At 41.0% G+C, this 15,022-nt stretch overlaps 1 protein-coding gene across 1 annotated transcript in view; it reads right to left on the bottom strand.

The window, feature by feature from the left end:
- The window catches only part of LOC117559140 (membrane-associated guanylate kinase, WW and PDZ domain-containing protein 2-like), a 95,523-nt gene extending 81,415 nt beyond the window's left edge, over positions 1-14,108 (bottom strand). Inside the window, 1 exon segment of the mRNA XM_034235811.1 lies at positions 13,913-14,108. Coding sequence (XP_034091702.1) covers positions 13,913-13,949 — 37 coding nt within the window. The 5' untranslated portion in view covers positions 13,950-14,108.
- Between the last annotated feature and the right edge of the window lie 914 nt (positions 14,109-15,022).

Here is a 15,022-nt window from a genome sequence, read left to right as displayed (position 1 = left end):
TTGTTAAAAGTGATCCCGGCTGTGATAACAGGCAGGCACTCTACCCCGAGGTGTGGAATGGGTTTTTCACATCTGAGCGAGGGTTGTTCACACTAAAAGAGGAGCCCGTAAAACGCACTTGTTAGGTGCTCACTGCAGCATATAAAGTATCCATCTGTGTGTTTTAAAGTTAGCAGGGGAGCCACTGCGCCACCTGGTTGGTGGTGTGTGGTGATTTGACTTTAAATGGCTAAGTGAAAAGGCTCCTGCATCACTACATAAGGCTGAAACAAAGCCCGGACAGTGCAGTCATTGGGACAGGAAGAACAAGGAGTTATTTCCAAATGTTACGTACTAAATAACTATTAAACTACCTTCAAGTACACAAAGAAAAGTCATCATAAAGTAGCTGTTCTTGAAACTAACCTATGGTAAAAAATGGGTTTTATTAAAAGGTCAGGTATGCGGGAAAGTAACTGTACGACTTCAAATTGACACATTGTGGAGTGGAAAGCACCTGGATGGCAACTTCAGGTTGTTTGTTTCGGAAAGTTACAAAGAATTGTCAGAAAATAGCTACTGTCATTTTGAAGTATGCCGATAGTGGTTCTGAATCTGTACCACTTTTGACAAGTGCTCCTGAAGAGTTGTGCATGACAATTTTAAGAGTGCACTGTGGTCTTTTTTCAATTAACTACTTTAGACAGCAACAATGTTCATGCACAACCTTCACAAAGAAGGATTTAGGAATCATTGTTCACTAGCTTTCGGTCACTGCTGTGCAAATCTTTGAACAATGCTGTCACAGCCACAACAATCCCAGCATCAACCAGCAGAAGAGAAGGTTTGCCTTATTATACATTAAGGTGGAGATATGTCTAGATGAAAACAATTGTCACTTCTGAGCTGAAGCAGCCTTTAAAAAGAAGAGGCAAACATCTTAATTTAAGATTCTAGTCCAGAGATATGGTTCTGAAGAAATTGGGATGAATCCAAACAAGGTCATTAAGCTGCTTGCCAAGTCGTTCCAAAGTTGTCTTCGTAATATGCTGATAAATTGGTCGTTAAATGCAGAAAATAGAACAAAAAAAGTTTTTTAATTGGCTCATCTGTTATTAAATGCCACAGTTGAAGGATGGTTTATCTTTTCCATTTGTCTGAAAGTAGACTTTCTTTATCAAGCAATCAAGTTGTCCAACATGCCTGTCATTTGGAATTAAGCAGCACCCTGTATGCACTTATTTAAACCTCCAGGCCCAAAGTAACAGTTGACAACCTTCAAAGCTAAAACATCAAACTGGAACCTGCTGGCTGCGTGATTTGTAAGAGATTAGAAAAGCACATGAGCAGCAGGGTAAAATGTGTAAAATGTATGTATGTGTATGTGTGTGTGTGTGTGTGTGTGTGTGTGTGTGTGTGTGTGTGTGTGTGTGTGTGTGTGTGTGTGGCACCTCCAGCGGAGAGTTTCTTGATTGTGTTTGTCTGCATGAGGGCCTGTGTACCCGTCAGATTAGCCTCCCTCACAGGCAAAGCTACACACACACACACACACACACACACACACACACACCACACACACACCACACACACACACACACACACACACACACACACACACACACACACACACACACACACACACACACACACACACACACACACACACACACACACACACACACACACACACACACACACACACACACACACACACACACACACACACACACACACACACACACACACACACACACACACACACACACATTTCAAAGAGGACCTTTGATGTTGCAGAACTATATTTAGCAGCATCTTCTGCCGGGGACTTCTCTCGGGTGACAATTTCTAACAGGAGGAAACCACAATACCTCTCAATTTTTGGTCCTTTGTATATAGGTCATGATCCTGTGGTGCAATTCAGCGATTCTCAACCTCAGTAAAGTGCAGCAGTAATCATCTTGGATACTTTTAGGAAGGTGTATCATTATTTACAATGCCTTGATTATGGCAAATTGAGAATCTCATTAAGGATAAATACTGCGTCCATCTTTTTGACAGCCTAAAGGAGTTAGCATTCTCCTCAGGTGTGCTTCTGGATTTGAGCCATTTCAGAGTGTGGGTAGCACTAAGCATAATACGTTTTATAGCACAAGCACCTTCCCATCTTTCATTTCATCGTTTATTTGAAAAGGGACAATGCACATTGATGAACACACAAACAAATAACGCTTCAAGTGTAAATATGCCGGATTTTAGCTTTGAGCTCATTCCCATCCGTAGTCCCTCACATACAACATTTAAGAACATGACATTTATAAACATAGCAAAAAATAAATACATGATATGCAGAAAGAGCATGAGCAGCATATACAAGTATTTATGACATGGTAATACAATATAGCAGCTACGACATATAAAGTGCAAGAGAAGATAAAAGAGCTACCTAAAGTGCGAGAGGAGATACCCCTGTGTTAAAGTGCATTTAGCGGTGATAGCACGGATGTTTGTTTCTCAACCATTCTCTGAGTTGACCTTTGAAGCTATTGAGAGTGGGACAATCCCGTATCTCAGTTGGGAGGCTATTCCACAAAGAGCTGCCTTTAATGGAAAGTACATTTTGTCCAAAAGTGGTCCGTCTGCGGTGGACTTCTAGGTCTCTACTGGTTTCTGACCTAGTGCAGCATCCAGTGTGTTTTTTGTGGATGAATTCCCCTGTAAACATTTATAAATAAAGCACATACTTTTAAAAGACTTAAAATGGTCAAAACTCAAGAAATTGTGTTTATCTAGGATGGCACAGTGGTGGTATGAATAACGCTTTCTGTCAAACACCTTGATAGCTCTCTTGTACAGCTGTTCTATGGGTTTCAGGTTTGTGGCACAAGCAAACGACCAGTTTGTCAGACAGTATTCAATGTGTGATAGAATCATACAGTGGAGGTATGACTTTGCAGCATTGACAGTTAAGAAGGGTCTAATTTGTTTAACATTTTGCAAGTTGAATTTAATGGTATTGGATACTTTCTTAATATGTTTCTTAAAAGTCAAGTTCGAGTCCAGTATGACTCCAAGATACTTGAACTGGGAGACTAGTTCTATTTCTGCTCCGTTTAAAAACACATTGGATCCTTCGATTTTGACTGGTCGTTTACTGAATCTGTCAGCTTCATGTTAGTTTGGAGACAGAGAACTAAAGAAAAGAGAGAAAGATCAGTATTAAGCTAGATTTACAATTTTGCGTGAGAAATATATGGTATGGCAATGAAGCCTATTCACGCTGGAAAAGTAACTACATTCAAGCTATGGTTGGTTCACAGTTCCAAGCTTGTTGTTTATCTTTTTCAGGGGATAGTAAAGATGTCAGAAGATGAATGATAAATTAATAAATTCTAGATGTGTCGAGACCCTAAATAATTTTTTTTCAACCCATTTCTGCAAACGATGCTCTTAATGTCATGAAAACATTCAGTTCCTTAGTGTAGTCCAGCTGTTACTGATGTCATTACATTAGTTTGTTTTTTAGTGAGCAAACCTTTCCATTGTCGCTAACAGGGTTCTTACACCTTTTCCAAAGTCAAATTCAAGCACTTTTCAAGCATTTTCAAGGTGCATTTTCCAGCTTTTCTAGCATCTTACAGCTGTTGTAAATTACATATTTATATACACATACTCAAATCATTATTTCCCTACCTCATATTAAATCAGATGTTCTTTATGCTATAAACAACCAAATGTGTGTTTCGTGATAGCCTTCTACACGAGGATGAAAAATTCAAGAAAAGAAAACTAAGTTTAATATTTCAAAATTAGTGATCTGTACGTAGACTGGGCATCCCATATAAACTGGCTGAGCCAATATAAAACAATCAGCCAAATAACTTTTCAATACATTATTGATTAATTGTTGAGGTACTTTTAGGTTGGCAGTGAACATAAGTCAGAGGTACATGGTGTACTTTTCCAACCTTGATAACACCACGTCAAATTTCAAGCACCCGTACGAACCCTGTATGTAGCACATAAAAGAATGCAAGACAGTACCTCTGGGGTGCACTGCAATACAAATTGTGACACAAATTGCTATCAACAGATGAAATCCGACGCTACAAATCAATTAATACGCTAGAGGCATCTTCTGCCATGAAAAGACAGACAGAGAGCAATGATAACGGCCATTCAGGTTGAGATAGTAAGAGTAAGGCAGAAACAGGGATGCATGAAGGGCGGCTGCACGTGTAATGGATGAGAGAGCAGCTTAAGTTGTAGTGTGGGCTGACTCTCTTGCATCCTTTAGCCACCCTGCTGTTCTCCAGTACGTCCTCGAAGCCCGATTGAACTCCACAACCACAGGCTAAAGGTCCCACTCTCTCTTGTACGGCTGAGTACCATTACCCAGCGCCAAGGTCACAGCTAACACCTGTAGTGGTTTCATACCGGGAGTAGTGCTTCTACAGAATACTTTAAAATCACTATGTTACTACTGTAAAACACACTGTACTCAGGGGCGGCGCCAGGGGGGAGCTAGGGGGTTGCCAAAGCACCCCCTAAGCACCCCCAAGAAATATGTGTTTTTATTTTTTTCCCGAAAATTATTATTATTATTTTTATTAAATTAAATTAGAAAAATTATTGATTACATCAATGCAAATGTGAAACAAACAAATGTTTGACCAAAAACATAAAGCCAACACAGGTGATATGATTAGGCCAATGGCCAGCACCCATTCGATTTTTGACATACCCATAGTCTAAATTACTTTGTGACACTTGATTAACTTCCTGTTAGCTAGAGCGCCAAATTATTTGCTAACAGCAAAGTGAAAAATGTATCGTTTTTTAGTCCTTAAACGTCCACGTAATCAAAACCACCTGAAAGCGAGAGGGATTCTGGACATAATAGCCTAGCCTCGTGAGTACAAGTAGCTTACTTCTGGATCTCTGTTTCATTCAAGCTCTGCTCTGTGTGTGTGTGTGTGTGTGTGTGTGTGTGTGTGTGTGTGTGGCACGAGCCATTTTGTGTGCGTGCGCGCGAGCGAGAGCTCGCGCACCGGTGGGTATCTACTGGAGATCGTTGTGGTTAGCATCTGGTGCTAGCTAGTCAAACTAACGGATATAAGGAGCTTTTTCAACAACAAGGTGGAGGGAGAACTCTCTCCTGTCAGACGGAGAGTCTCAGGTAACCTCAGCTCAGGTGAAGTAAAGGACTCTCAGTGTTTAGATAGTTAACTTTAGTCTAGTTATCTCAGTCGGTCTCAAACGGTTTGTTTTAAAAGGGGAGTGATTTGTAAAATATCTATAAAGAAATAGAAAATCTGTTTACAGTTCTGTTTCATATGGGTGTTGAGAGATGTATCCATAGATCTCTTAATGTTGTTCTCAAAGTGCACCAGATTGATGCTTTTAACTTCAATATTTAAAAAAAATCTTCCCGGGGAAGCATGACCTCAGACCCCACAAGAGGAGGTTAGGTCCCCCCCCACTTGTAAAAATAGCACTTTACCCCTGCTTACACCTATATGCCGTGAGCTCATTATCGAGCCTTCATTGTTACAGTCGCGGGTACACTGTGTGTGCGTGTGGGGAGTGTTGCAGTAGAACATTCAACTGTAGCGCTGGTACATTAATAGGAAACCCTTAATGTTTGAGCACCCTCTATGAAACGTCAAGCTACCCCACAGCACCCCCTAGAGAAAATCTCTGGCGCCGACACTGACTGTACTTAATGCATGAACTCTATGCTCGACTCCACATTTGCACATCAGGGTAAAAACCCAATAACCTGAACACAGTGTGAACCTGAGATAATTGTAGGCAATATGAAACAGGCTCAACAGGGACCCAGACAATCAGTGGAAAGCAGAAACATTGGCCTCTATCTGAAACAAAGGATTGTATATCCAGAAAATATCCTGAGGCATCACAGAGAGAGATATGTATTCATGGCCAGTCAAAGGGTGTGTAGAAACCCTAAGGAAACGGTTATACCATGAGCATTTAAACTAATCATTTTTATACAGTTAGCAGCGTGTAAAGCAATCGAAACAAAAGAGAAAGTATATCAGAAGTGACACAAACAACCTTTGTCTCTAATGTATTGGTTGTACTGAATGGGAGCACATGTAGTGCAATGCCCTTTCACTAAATATATATGGAGAGCCAGTAAATAAAGAACCTAATCCATGACTAATAACCAGAGATATGATGGAGTCGCACTTTCGCATGGATGAAAGGTAAGATAATTAGCAGAAAGACAGAATGTCAGGTCGTCCTGACATTCTGTCTTTCCACAGGTTTGCTTACATAACATCGTATTTCACAGCATGGAGCAGCTGAATGGGACCGAAATGGCCTGATTTGAAAACATCAATGCTACAAGAGACTGATTATCTGGATTTCCTAGAAATGTTGTTGGTAGTCTCGCTCTAGGAAGGGCATTGTCACTTCACAACTTTGGTTTAAAATGACTCAAAAGAGTCCTTGAACGCACCGCGGCCTTTTTTTGGAAAGTGCCATGCGGCGTGATCCCACTGTGGCCAGGGACATCACACGGCCACACCGTGGACCAGGATATTCATCTGGCCGATGCTGCGGCCAAGAGCAATCAGCGAGACGCCCAACACACCCGTGTTTATTTGCAGCCGCCCTGTCACGCGGCAGCGGTTCTCTACCCAGCCTGCTGCCTGTGGGAGCAGATGGGCTGCCACGCTCTGCCGCCATGGTCACCACCAGGGGGAAGCCCTGGACTTCCATGGACGCCGGACCGGAAGTGCCCGACAATGAGAAGTCCTCGTCATCCTCCTCCCTGGCAAACGGAGCCATTAGCCCCGCTGGAATGGCGAACTTGAATGGCGAACTTGAATGGCGAACGTGAATGGCACCGCCTCGGCTATATCCTGGTCCCCCAAACACTCGAAGCAGAGGTGGTGGGGATCGGTGCCCGCTATTAAGCCAGGGCACGAAGGACAGGCCCGGGTCTCTAGAAGTGGCGACTCTACGAAGGTATGATAACTTATTTCTTCTTCTTTCAAACGTTTTACTGTCCTCTGTCAGGTGTTGTCCTGCTCGCTGAAGAGAAAAGGATGACAGTCAGGAGGCGTGGCCGCCTTATGTACTGTGTGCCTGCCGCGCATTCAGGTAGGCTCGCCCTGATTGTCCGGCTACGTTTATACAAACTCAGTGTGTAAACGTATTATTGATGAGAGTAGAACCCATAGAGTTCAGTAGAGGGCGGAGCCTGTGTGAGATATAACAACCAGAGCATCGATATATTTTTAGTGTTATCGCTGTAGCTCTGGGTAGACATTAACGTCAAGCAGCTTGTTGGCATTGTTAAGTTAATGCCTTGCCTCTGGATAATAAAAATACACAGCAATTACAGGCCTTGTTAGCCCTTCAGTGCTTGTCTTTAATCGGTTTATATATATTATATATATGTTGTACGGCCTCATCTTCCACTTATAATAAATTGGATAAAAGTGTCATCTAAATGAAATGAAATGTAAACTTCCAATGTTAATGTTTTCAAACTAAGAGGTGTTTGAGAATAGTTTTTGTGTCAGAACATAAATATGCCATAAAAAACAACAAAAAGGTACATTACCCTATAGCAGGGGTGCCCAACCTTTTTTGAACCGAGAGCTACTTTTAAAGTTGCCAGTCTGCCGAGATCTACCAGTCCAAATAGAGAGGTAGCCATTACTGACAGCCTACTACCAGGTAAATACACACTTCTTGTATAAAACTGACCTTTGTACGATGAATACTTCATAAAATACTGCAGATCCTTTATCTTACCTCTTTCTAATCTACACACATACAAGTATTTAACTGAAGTTACACAACAGTGCTGTTGATACAGAGTTGGAGTTTATTCACACGTCACATACTACAGTGGGTCATGTTTTCAAGAAACATTGAACAGTGCTGCCACATATGACACAGGAGAAAAAGAAAAGACGCTGAACCCTTTATTTGCCATTATATAAAAATAGTGTTGCTACAAAAGTATAAATTAGGCTTACTAATAAGACAACTCAGATCTGAAGCTACACAGGAATCTGCTGCCAAAGTGCAATAAAAAAGACAAAATCAATAGAATCAAACCTTTTTTTTGTTGCATTTTAGTAGAGTATAAAAATAAATGCCTTTAAAATAGGATGCTAGCAACACTAGTTTCTTAACCTGAATTGATAATAGACTATAATCAATTTAAACAGAACAGACCTTAATGTTTGCATTCTTATACCATGTTGTACAATAATTATAATGAATAAATTCAAACAAACTAAAACTTACAGCAGATTAATAGCGGTATCTAACTTGAGTTTTTATTATATCAAAAACCTGTTGAAATGCTACTGTTATTTTTACTATCCCCAAAAGCACGTCGGCAGCCTCCAGGACTGCTTCTTTCACAACTTCGCCGTCTTTGAAAGACTTCATGTGTTTCGCAAGAACGTGACTTACACGATAAGATGCTATGGTAGCAGCCTTGCTCTTGTTGTTGGGCCTGGTGAAAATGGACTGCTGTGCATTTAGCTGTCCTTCCAGGCCCCTCCCCTTTTGGAGCGTAGGGCAGAATTAGGAGGGAATTCCGTCTCTTAGCGTTTGTGCACTGTTTTGAAATGCCACTCCTAAATTACCCTTCTTCGATAAAGCCACGCTCGCATTGCAGATGAGACAGATGGACTTTGAATTGGAATAGATAACAAAATAATCATCCTCCCACTCGGAGTGAGAATTATATGTTTTGCTTCTGCCATAATTGCGGTCTTGTGTGTGTGCGGCCTGTCACTCCTGTGTTGACACGGACAACGTTAGCGAACTAGTGCAGTGCACACTGCCCACTGCTCACCAGCCACGCCCCGACACATGGGGTCACGCAGGCCAATCACAAAGCTTTGATGCGTTCAAGTGCATTATTCTGGCACGGGAAGATTATGTTATAGGACATTAACGATAAAACAGAATATTGTTGTTCTATTTTTAGACACATCTCGCGATCGACTGGGAATCTCCGGTCGATCGCGATCGACTGGTTGGGCACCCCTGCCCTATAGTATGCCATTTCCATTATTGTCACATCCGTACCGACAGCGGTTAGAAATTAGAGGGTATTGAGTCTATTAGAGCTGGCGATGACAAATGACTTCAGAGACTGACTTATTGGTTTTTATAATTTGATGCTTTGGTGTATCGAGGTCTTAATGAGAAAATACATTTCAGACTATTTTGAAAACAGGCTTCCTCTATTGTTATGATTAGAATAATTAATTTGACTATCACACAATTATTGTATAATATGCCTCCTAGCCACTCATTTTCTTTATAAGGGATAATGGCATTCCACTCAGGTTGCCTCCTCTTTCCAGCCAAGACCGGAGGAAGATCCATAGTCAGCTCCTTATGTCGATTTTTACTTTGATATAATCTAAATCAGTGGTTCTCAACTGGTGGGTCGCGACTGTGCATGCAGTCGGCGTTGGACTGGAAGTACCGGAGACCATAAACGGTTTTGAAAACTTCTGTCACGTAGTGATCATCTTCTCAATAAAATATCTTTGCTGATGTTTTTTCGAGTCTTCTGGCCAATCAGAATCAAGATTGTTGCCGGAAGTCCCCACGGAGAATAACTTTGCGGTAGAACTCTTCTTTATACATCCATGGGTACAACTTCAGATACAAATGAACACATAATGAAATACGACCCCCAGTTTGATGATTGATCAGGTCACAGAACTATCTACTATGGGAGCTATCTACCCTTACCCACAATTTAAAGTAAGTCACACAGACTATCTTCTTTTTACTCTTCTCGCAGCAAGATGTCAGAACAAACTGAAAAACAAACAATGGCATAAAATATTATTAATATGTCGGGTAGTAATAGATTTATTTATTTTCTTCTCAGTGTACCAGAATGCATATAGTTTATGTTAGTATTTCTAAAAATATCCTGGGGGAGAATCCCCCCAGACCCCCCTACTGGGGTTGGGTTTTCAGCATGTGCGCCTTTTTATATAGTTCAGCTTGGATTCCATCATCTCATTAAACCTTTTTTAAAAGCATACTTTAGTTCTGTGAAGGGATATATGCACTGTACTTCACTTTTATTAATATTGTATGCTGAAAAGCGTATATATTACAGCACGTTTTTTTGTTGAATAGATTTGAGTGCTTCAAAATGTTGGGTCGCGATGTATTGACCAAGTAAAAAGTGGGTCCCGAGGCCTGACCAGTTGAGAACCACTGATCTAAATTAATGGGCATTTGACTAAATCCTATGCTTGGTGCAAGTGTGCCTTAAGCAAGTCAAGAAGCTTACCTTTCTCTATATCCGTTGTCTCTACATTCTACTCTGCAATTATTTCAGTTTGACTTTTAAGGACAAAAAACATAAATAGCCCCTAAAGCTTTTAACATCCTGTTGTCAAACAACCATTTTTTGCTACTGACAAAGTGAAAATACTATAAAGTTCAGGTGCATTAGTCCGGTTTGTGTGTAAAATGTATTTAAAAGCATATATATTGCAACAAACGGCCTTTGGCAGTGTTCACCACCCCTTTTAATACTGTTATAAGAGCCCAGTGTTCTGGACAATTGCCAGTGGACGGATGTAAAAGGAAGGTCCTGCTCTTTTTATGTCCTAAACCCTCTGTTATGACGGGCCATGACTGTGTCAGCACAGCCCATTGTAACCATGCTAATCTAGCCATTAGCCAATTAGGAAGTGACGGGCAGCTGTAATGCCATTGCATTAGAAGGATGGATTAGTTTCGGCCATTCAGCGCCTGCCTGCCGCCTGTGTGCAAAGGGACTGGTGGAGGACAGTGAACCACCACACCATCTAAAGCTGCTTTCACTGCACTTTGCCCAAAGACAGCAAGTGTGACCATACGGTTATTCACAGTTTTCACCAATGAGTCTTAATCAACTGTGATCAGGCACGTGCAGGGGATTTTAGAGGAGCAGGGGCTCAAATTAATAAAAGAGCAAGCTGGCGATTTTTGTTACTTTTGAATAAATATATGGGAAAAGCTTATTATAGAAAGCTACTTTTGTGACAGCTTTAAGAGATATTAAAATGTATGTATTGTAAACAAACCCATGGGGTTGCTTCAAACACTGGTACAACATGACAGTTAATTAATGATACATGAAAACAAATGAAATATATTTCAGTCAATTCTTCTCACATGTTAACTATCCTTCACAAGCCCTCTGACTGACAGAAGATCAGTGATCTGACCAAGATGCACTTCCTCTCTTGCCTCCATATTTTTCTTACCGCATAAAGAAGATGCTTATATTGTACGACTAAGATACTGTGTGCCAAATAATTAGTTTAATATAATTCACACAAGGCACACAATTATAAAAAACAACACATAAGCTTTAGAAAGGGTGTAATTGCAAAGGCTAATATTTTTGTTTTGTTTTATGTAAGATCATGTTATTGATTTGTTAAAAAAGAAAACTGAGAAAGGTAACTTCTCTAATAGGAGGGCAACAGGGCAGGTGCTCGAGCCCCTTTCAAGGTCCATCTGTGAATGTGCCTGACTGTAATTATATATCCTTATATAAAGTCTATTGAGCAGGGAGTGTAGAAGAGGGCTGCTGTTTTTACTGAGCTATAGTAGCTGTAGTTGTGTTTTTGTTTTGCTTCCTTGGGAAAGCTCAAAACCTCAATTTTAGTTCTTGACCAGTCAGTTTCTCTCTCCCACCCCACTAAATGAGTTTTCAGGTTCATTCAAGTTCAGGCGAGTTCAGAGAGAATGACTCTGTGTTGCTCCCCTGGATATTGACATCCTGTAATGTGGGATAGATTGGTGAAACCCTGGCAGTGGACCACGCTCGCACTGCATGTCGGCCAGCCGCCGCCCACCCCCTGAAGCCATGAATAGCTCTGCCCTCCAGGAGGTATGGGTGCACCGCCTGTAACACAGCCAGAGGTATTGATTACTCCATCCTGTCCCCAGGGACAGAGCAGAGGTAGAGCTGAGTGGAGAGGGCTGACCGAGAGATAGTGAAGTAGTAAAAGTTGGAATAAATAGCTAGAACTTTTATAAAGGCCAGTATTTTTTATTCTTCTTAAAAAGTTAAAGGTATTAATCTTCTGGCCTGTGGGATAAGAACACATTTTGCATACTACATATACATCACACATTGTAACGCAATCACTCCGGAAGCAGATATATCACCACGACATTCACAAAGTGTCCACTAAATAATGTATTTAAATGGTCATTAAAGAGACAAACTAGTCTAGACGTAAAGTGGAGAAGCTGTAATATATCTTACATCTTTTCTAAGGCTCAACAAATCCGTTTTATTTCCGTTTCCTCTGAGCAAATGATCCCTAGGGTTTTATGCACTGCAAAACCTTTTGCATGATACTCCCTCTGCAACTGTTTCTGGTTGATTGTTAACTCACAGTTTCCAAAGTTCGCTGCCTGGCAAATTCTGCAATAATGCTTTTGTTCAAACAATATCTTCCGTTGAGCATTTTCCAATTAATAGTGCTCCAAACAGCAATTCATTCTCTAATCCTCCTGTAAGCAAGGCACTCTTATATATAAATAATATATTACACAGTTGCATAGATCATCATAGTTGTTGAATTAGAGGGACACTGTTACTGCTCATGTAAGAAGATCAAGAAGGGCGGCTTGAACTCTAATTTATTCAAACACATAAGCCATGAGCGTAAGCCTCAAATCCTACCAAACTACATCAAGTGAGGGAAGGTAGAAGCATCTGATAATATAAAATACCCTGTCGAAATGTGATAAGACTTCCCTGTAAATTGGAAGTTAAATTATGTATACACTTACAGATAATATGTTCAGCAGGTGTGACATTTAAACTCGGAGTTTAATAACTTATGAATAAGTAAAAGCAATTATTTCAGTCACTTTATAAGATAGAAATTATCATTTGTAGTCATGCAAGTTAACTTGATATAAAAAAGTATCTGATTACCTTCCACATAAATCAAATGCAAACCCTATCATTTGCATTGTTTGCATCCATGTTAACTGGCATGCAGTCTCCTTTAATGTCTTTGTTAGCGGGTGGCTACATTTCTTAGCACATTAGCACCCCTGGCTGTTAATCAGTGGGGTGGCGAGAGAGCAGAAATGTGTCTCAAGGGGCTGCATGATTGTGCGGAATAGAAACTAAATGACGACACGCAAAAAAAACCTTCTAATTATTAAGCTTCAGTCATTTTCACGGATAAATGTATGTAAAAAGCGACAAAAAGCGGAAAGTCTTCGTGAGAAAAGCATGATTTTAATCATTTATTCTCAATTAAGTTAGGGGGAGCAGAGAGAAACAAAAAAGGATGCAGAGTGGAACTTTCTGGAGCCAAAACTATTAGTCAACAGCCATTTATGAATAGATGCATCCTTGAAATGTTGGTGAATCAGCGGCTTTTTGTTGTCATAATGAAAATGGGCGTTTCTTACGTTTTTAGACAAAATAAAAATAATTATATAATTGATTAATCTAAAAAATAAACGGCACATTGCATCAAAACCAAATATCTAGTTACGGTTGCGGGTATACTTCGGATACCAAAATATGCAGGTACAAAGGCAGAAGAATTTAAGATATCTTACATATGCTCTAGTTAATGGCCATGAGATGAGACTTTAAACTGTTGATGCTGAGGGAATACTAAGTGCCAAGCTCAGTGCAAATGTTACTCTGAAGCAAGTCAAACACTTAAGAGAGTGATAAAGAATACAGAGTCCCTGATAGCACCAGATTAGCACTATTGATTAAGTGCTGAATCAAACATATTTTGGGCAAAACGTGGCAGTGAATCCTAAAGTTGGCTATACTCAGTCAGCCTGACAGGCGTGAATGAATATACAGATGATGTAGTATGCAGCCAAGATATATTGACACAGAGTAAAAACAACCTACCCCTACACAGGGATGTCATCATGATATCTGTTATCATTGAGAAGTGAACCAGAGCTTCTCTATCCTCGCTTCTGTCTCTTTCTCTCTCGTGGGAAGATGTGAATGGCTCCTTTCATCGCATCTCAAGCTCTCTGTGTGTCTTTTTGCTCCTCCAGCATGACACTAAAAAAGATCGCCTTTGGTCCTGCTCCGCATCCCAACGTCCATGGGAATCAAAGCCCTCATATTTGCAAAGGAGGGAAAAGAATGTTGAAATAAAGAAAATTCAGAGCCGTGAAGGATGATCTTGACAGGCAGGCAGCAGCTGAATCTAGTTAACGCTGAACAACTTTAATCTATAGAGATCCCCTCGAAAATATAAGAGAAATCACAAGCAGAGTGTTTCATTTTCTCATAAGATACTCCAATTTCTCTCTGAATCCCAGGAGGACTGCTGCACGCACACGAGCAGGTACAAAGAGAGGAGGAGAAGAAGAGGGACGAGAAAGAGGAGGCAGAGATATAGAGAGATTAAGGGAAAGCTGATGTCATCTGTCTGGATATGTGGCCCTGAGGGTGTGTGTGCAGTGATCAGGGATGTGAACGTGTTGCTTTGTCAGCCTAATCCCCCCCCCCAGCCAGGGCCACGCCGGCTCAGTCACATTACCACCCAATGACACAATCTGTTTTTTGAGGATGGCTTTTATTCATTTATAACGCCACATCACGCAGCCCCAGGCCTCAGAACAACAACTTAACGTGTATACCATCAACCTCCAATTCAACTCTGCTCTCCATCCAACACCACCCACCCTCGCAATCCTCCATGTGCAACATCCGGAGAGCCAATTTATGTGTTTCCAGGAACCTCTCCGGATCAAGCGAGGGATGGTGAACCCACATCCCGACGTGTCAGAGAGGCTGGAATAATCATCACATTCGGGCGGTGGTAATCACCTCATACTGAGACCTCTGGCTCTTTAATACCAGGAGCTAAGCTATCTCATACTGCCATCACCTCTGCCCCCGTCTGCTATTGGACCACAGCGGCTCTGAGAGTGTGTGTGTGTGTGTGTGTGTGTGTGTGTGTGTGTGTGTGTGTGTGTGTGTGTGTGTTAAATGTCTTTAAAA

This window comes from Gymnodraco acuticeps, unplaced genomic scaffold (assembly GCF_902827175.1).
Source record: "Gymnodraco acuticeps unplaced genomic scaffold, fGymAcu1.1, whole genome shotgun sequence".
NCBI lineage: Eukaryota > Metazoa > Chordata > Actinopteri > Perciformes > Bathydraconidae > Gymnodraco > Gymnodraco acuticeps.
This window is presented reverse-complemented; position numbering and strand designations above follow the sequence as displayed.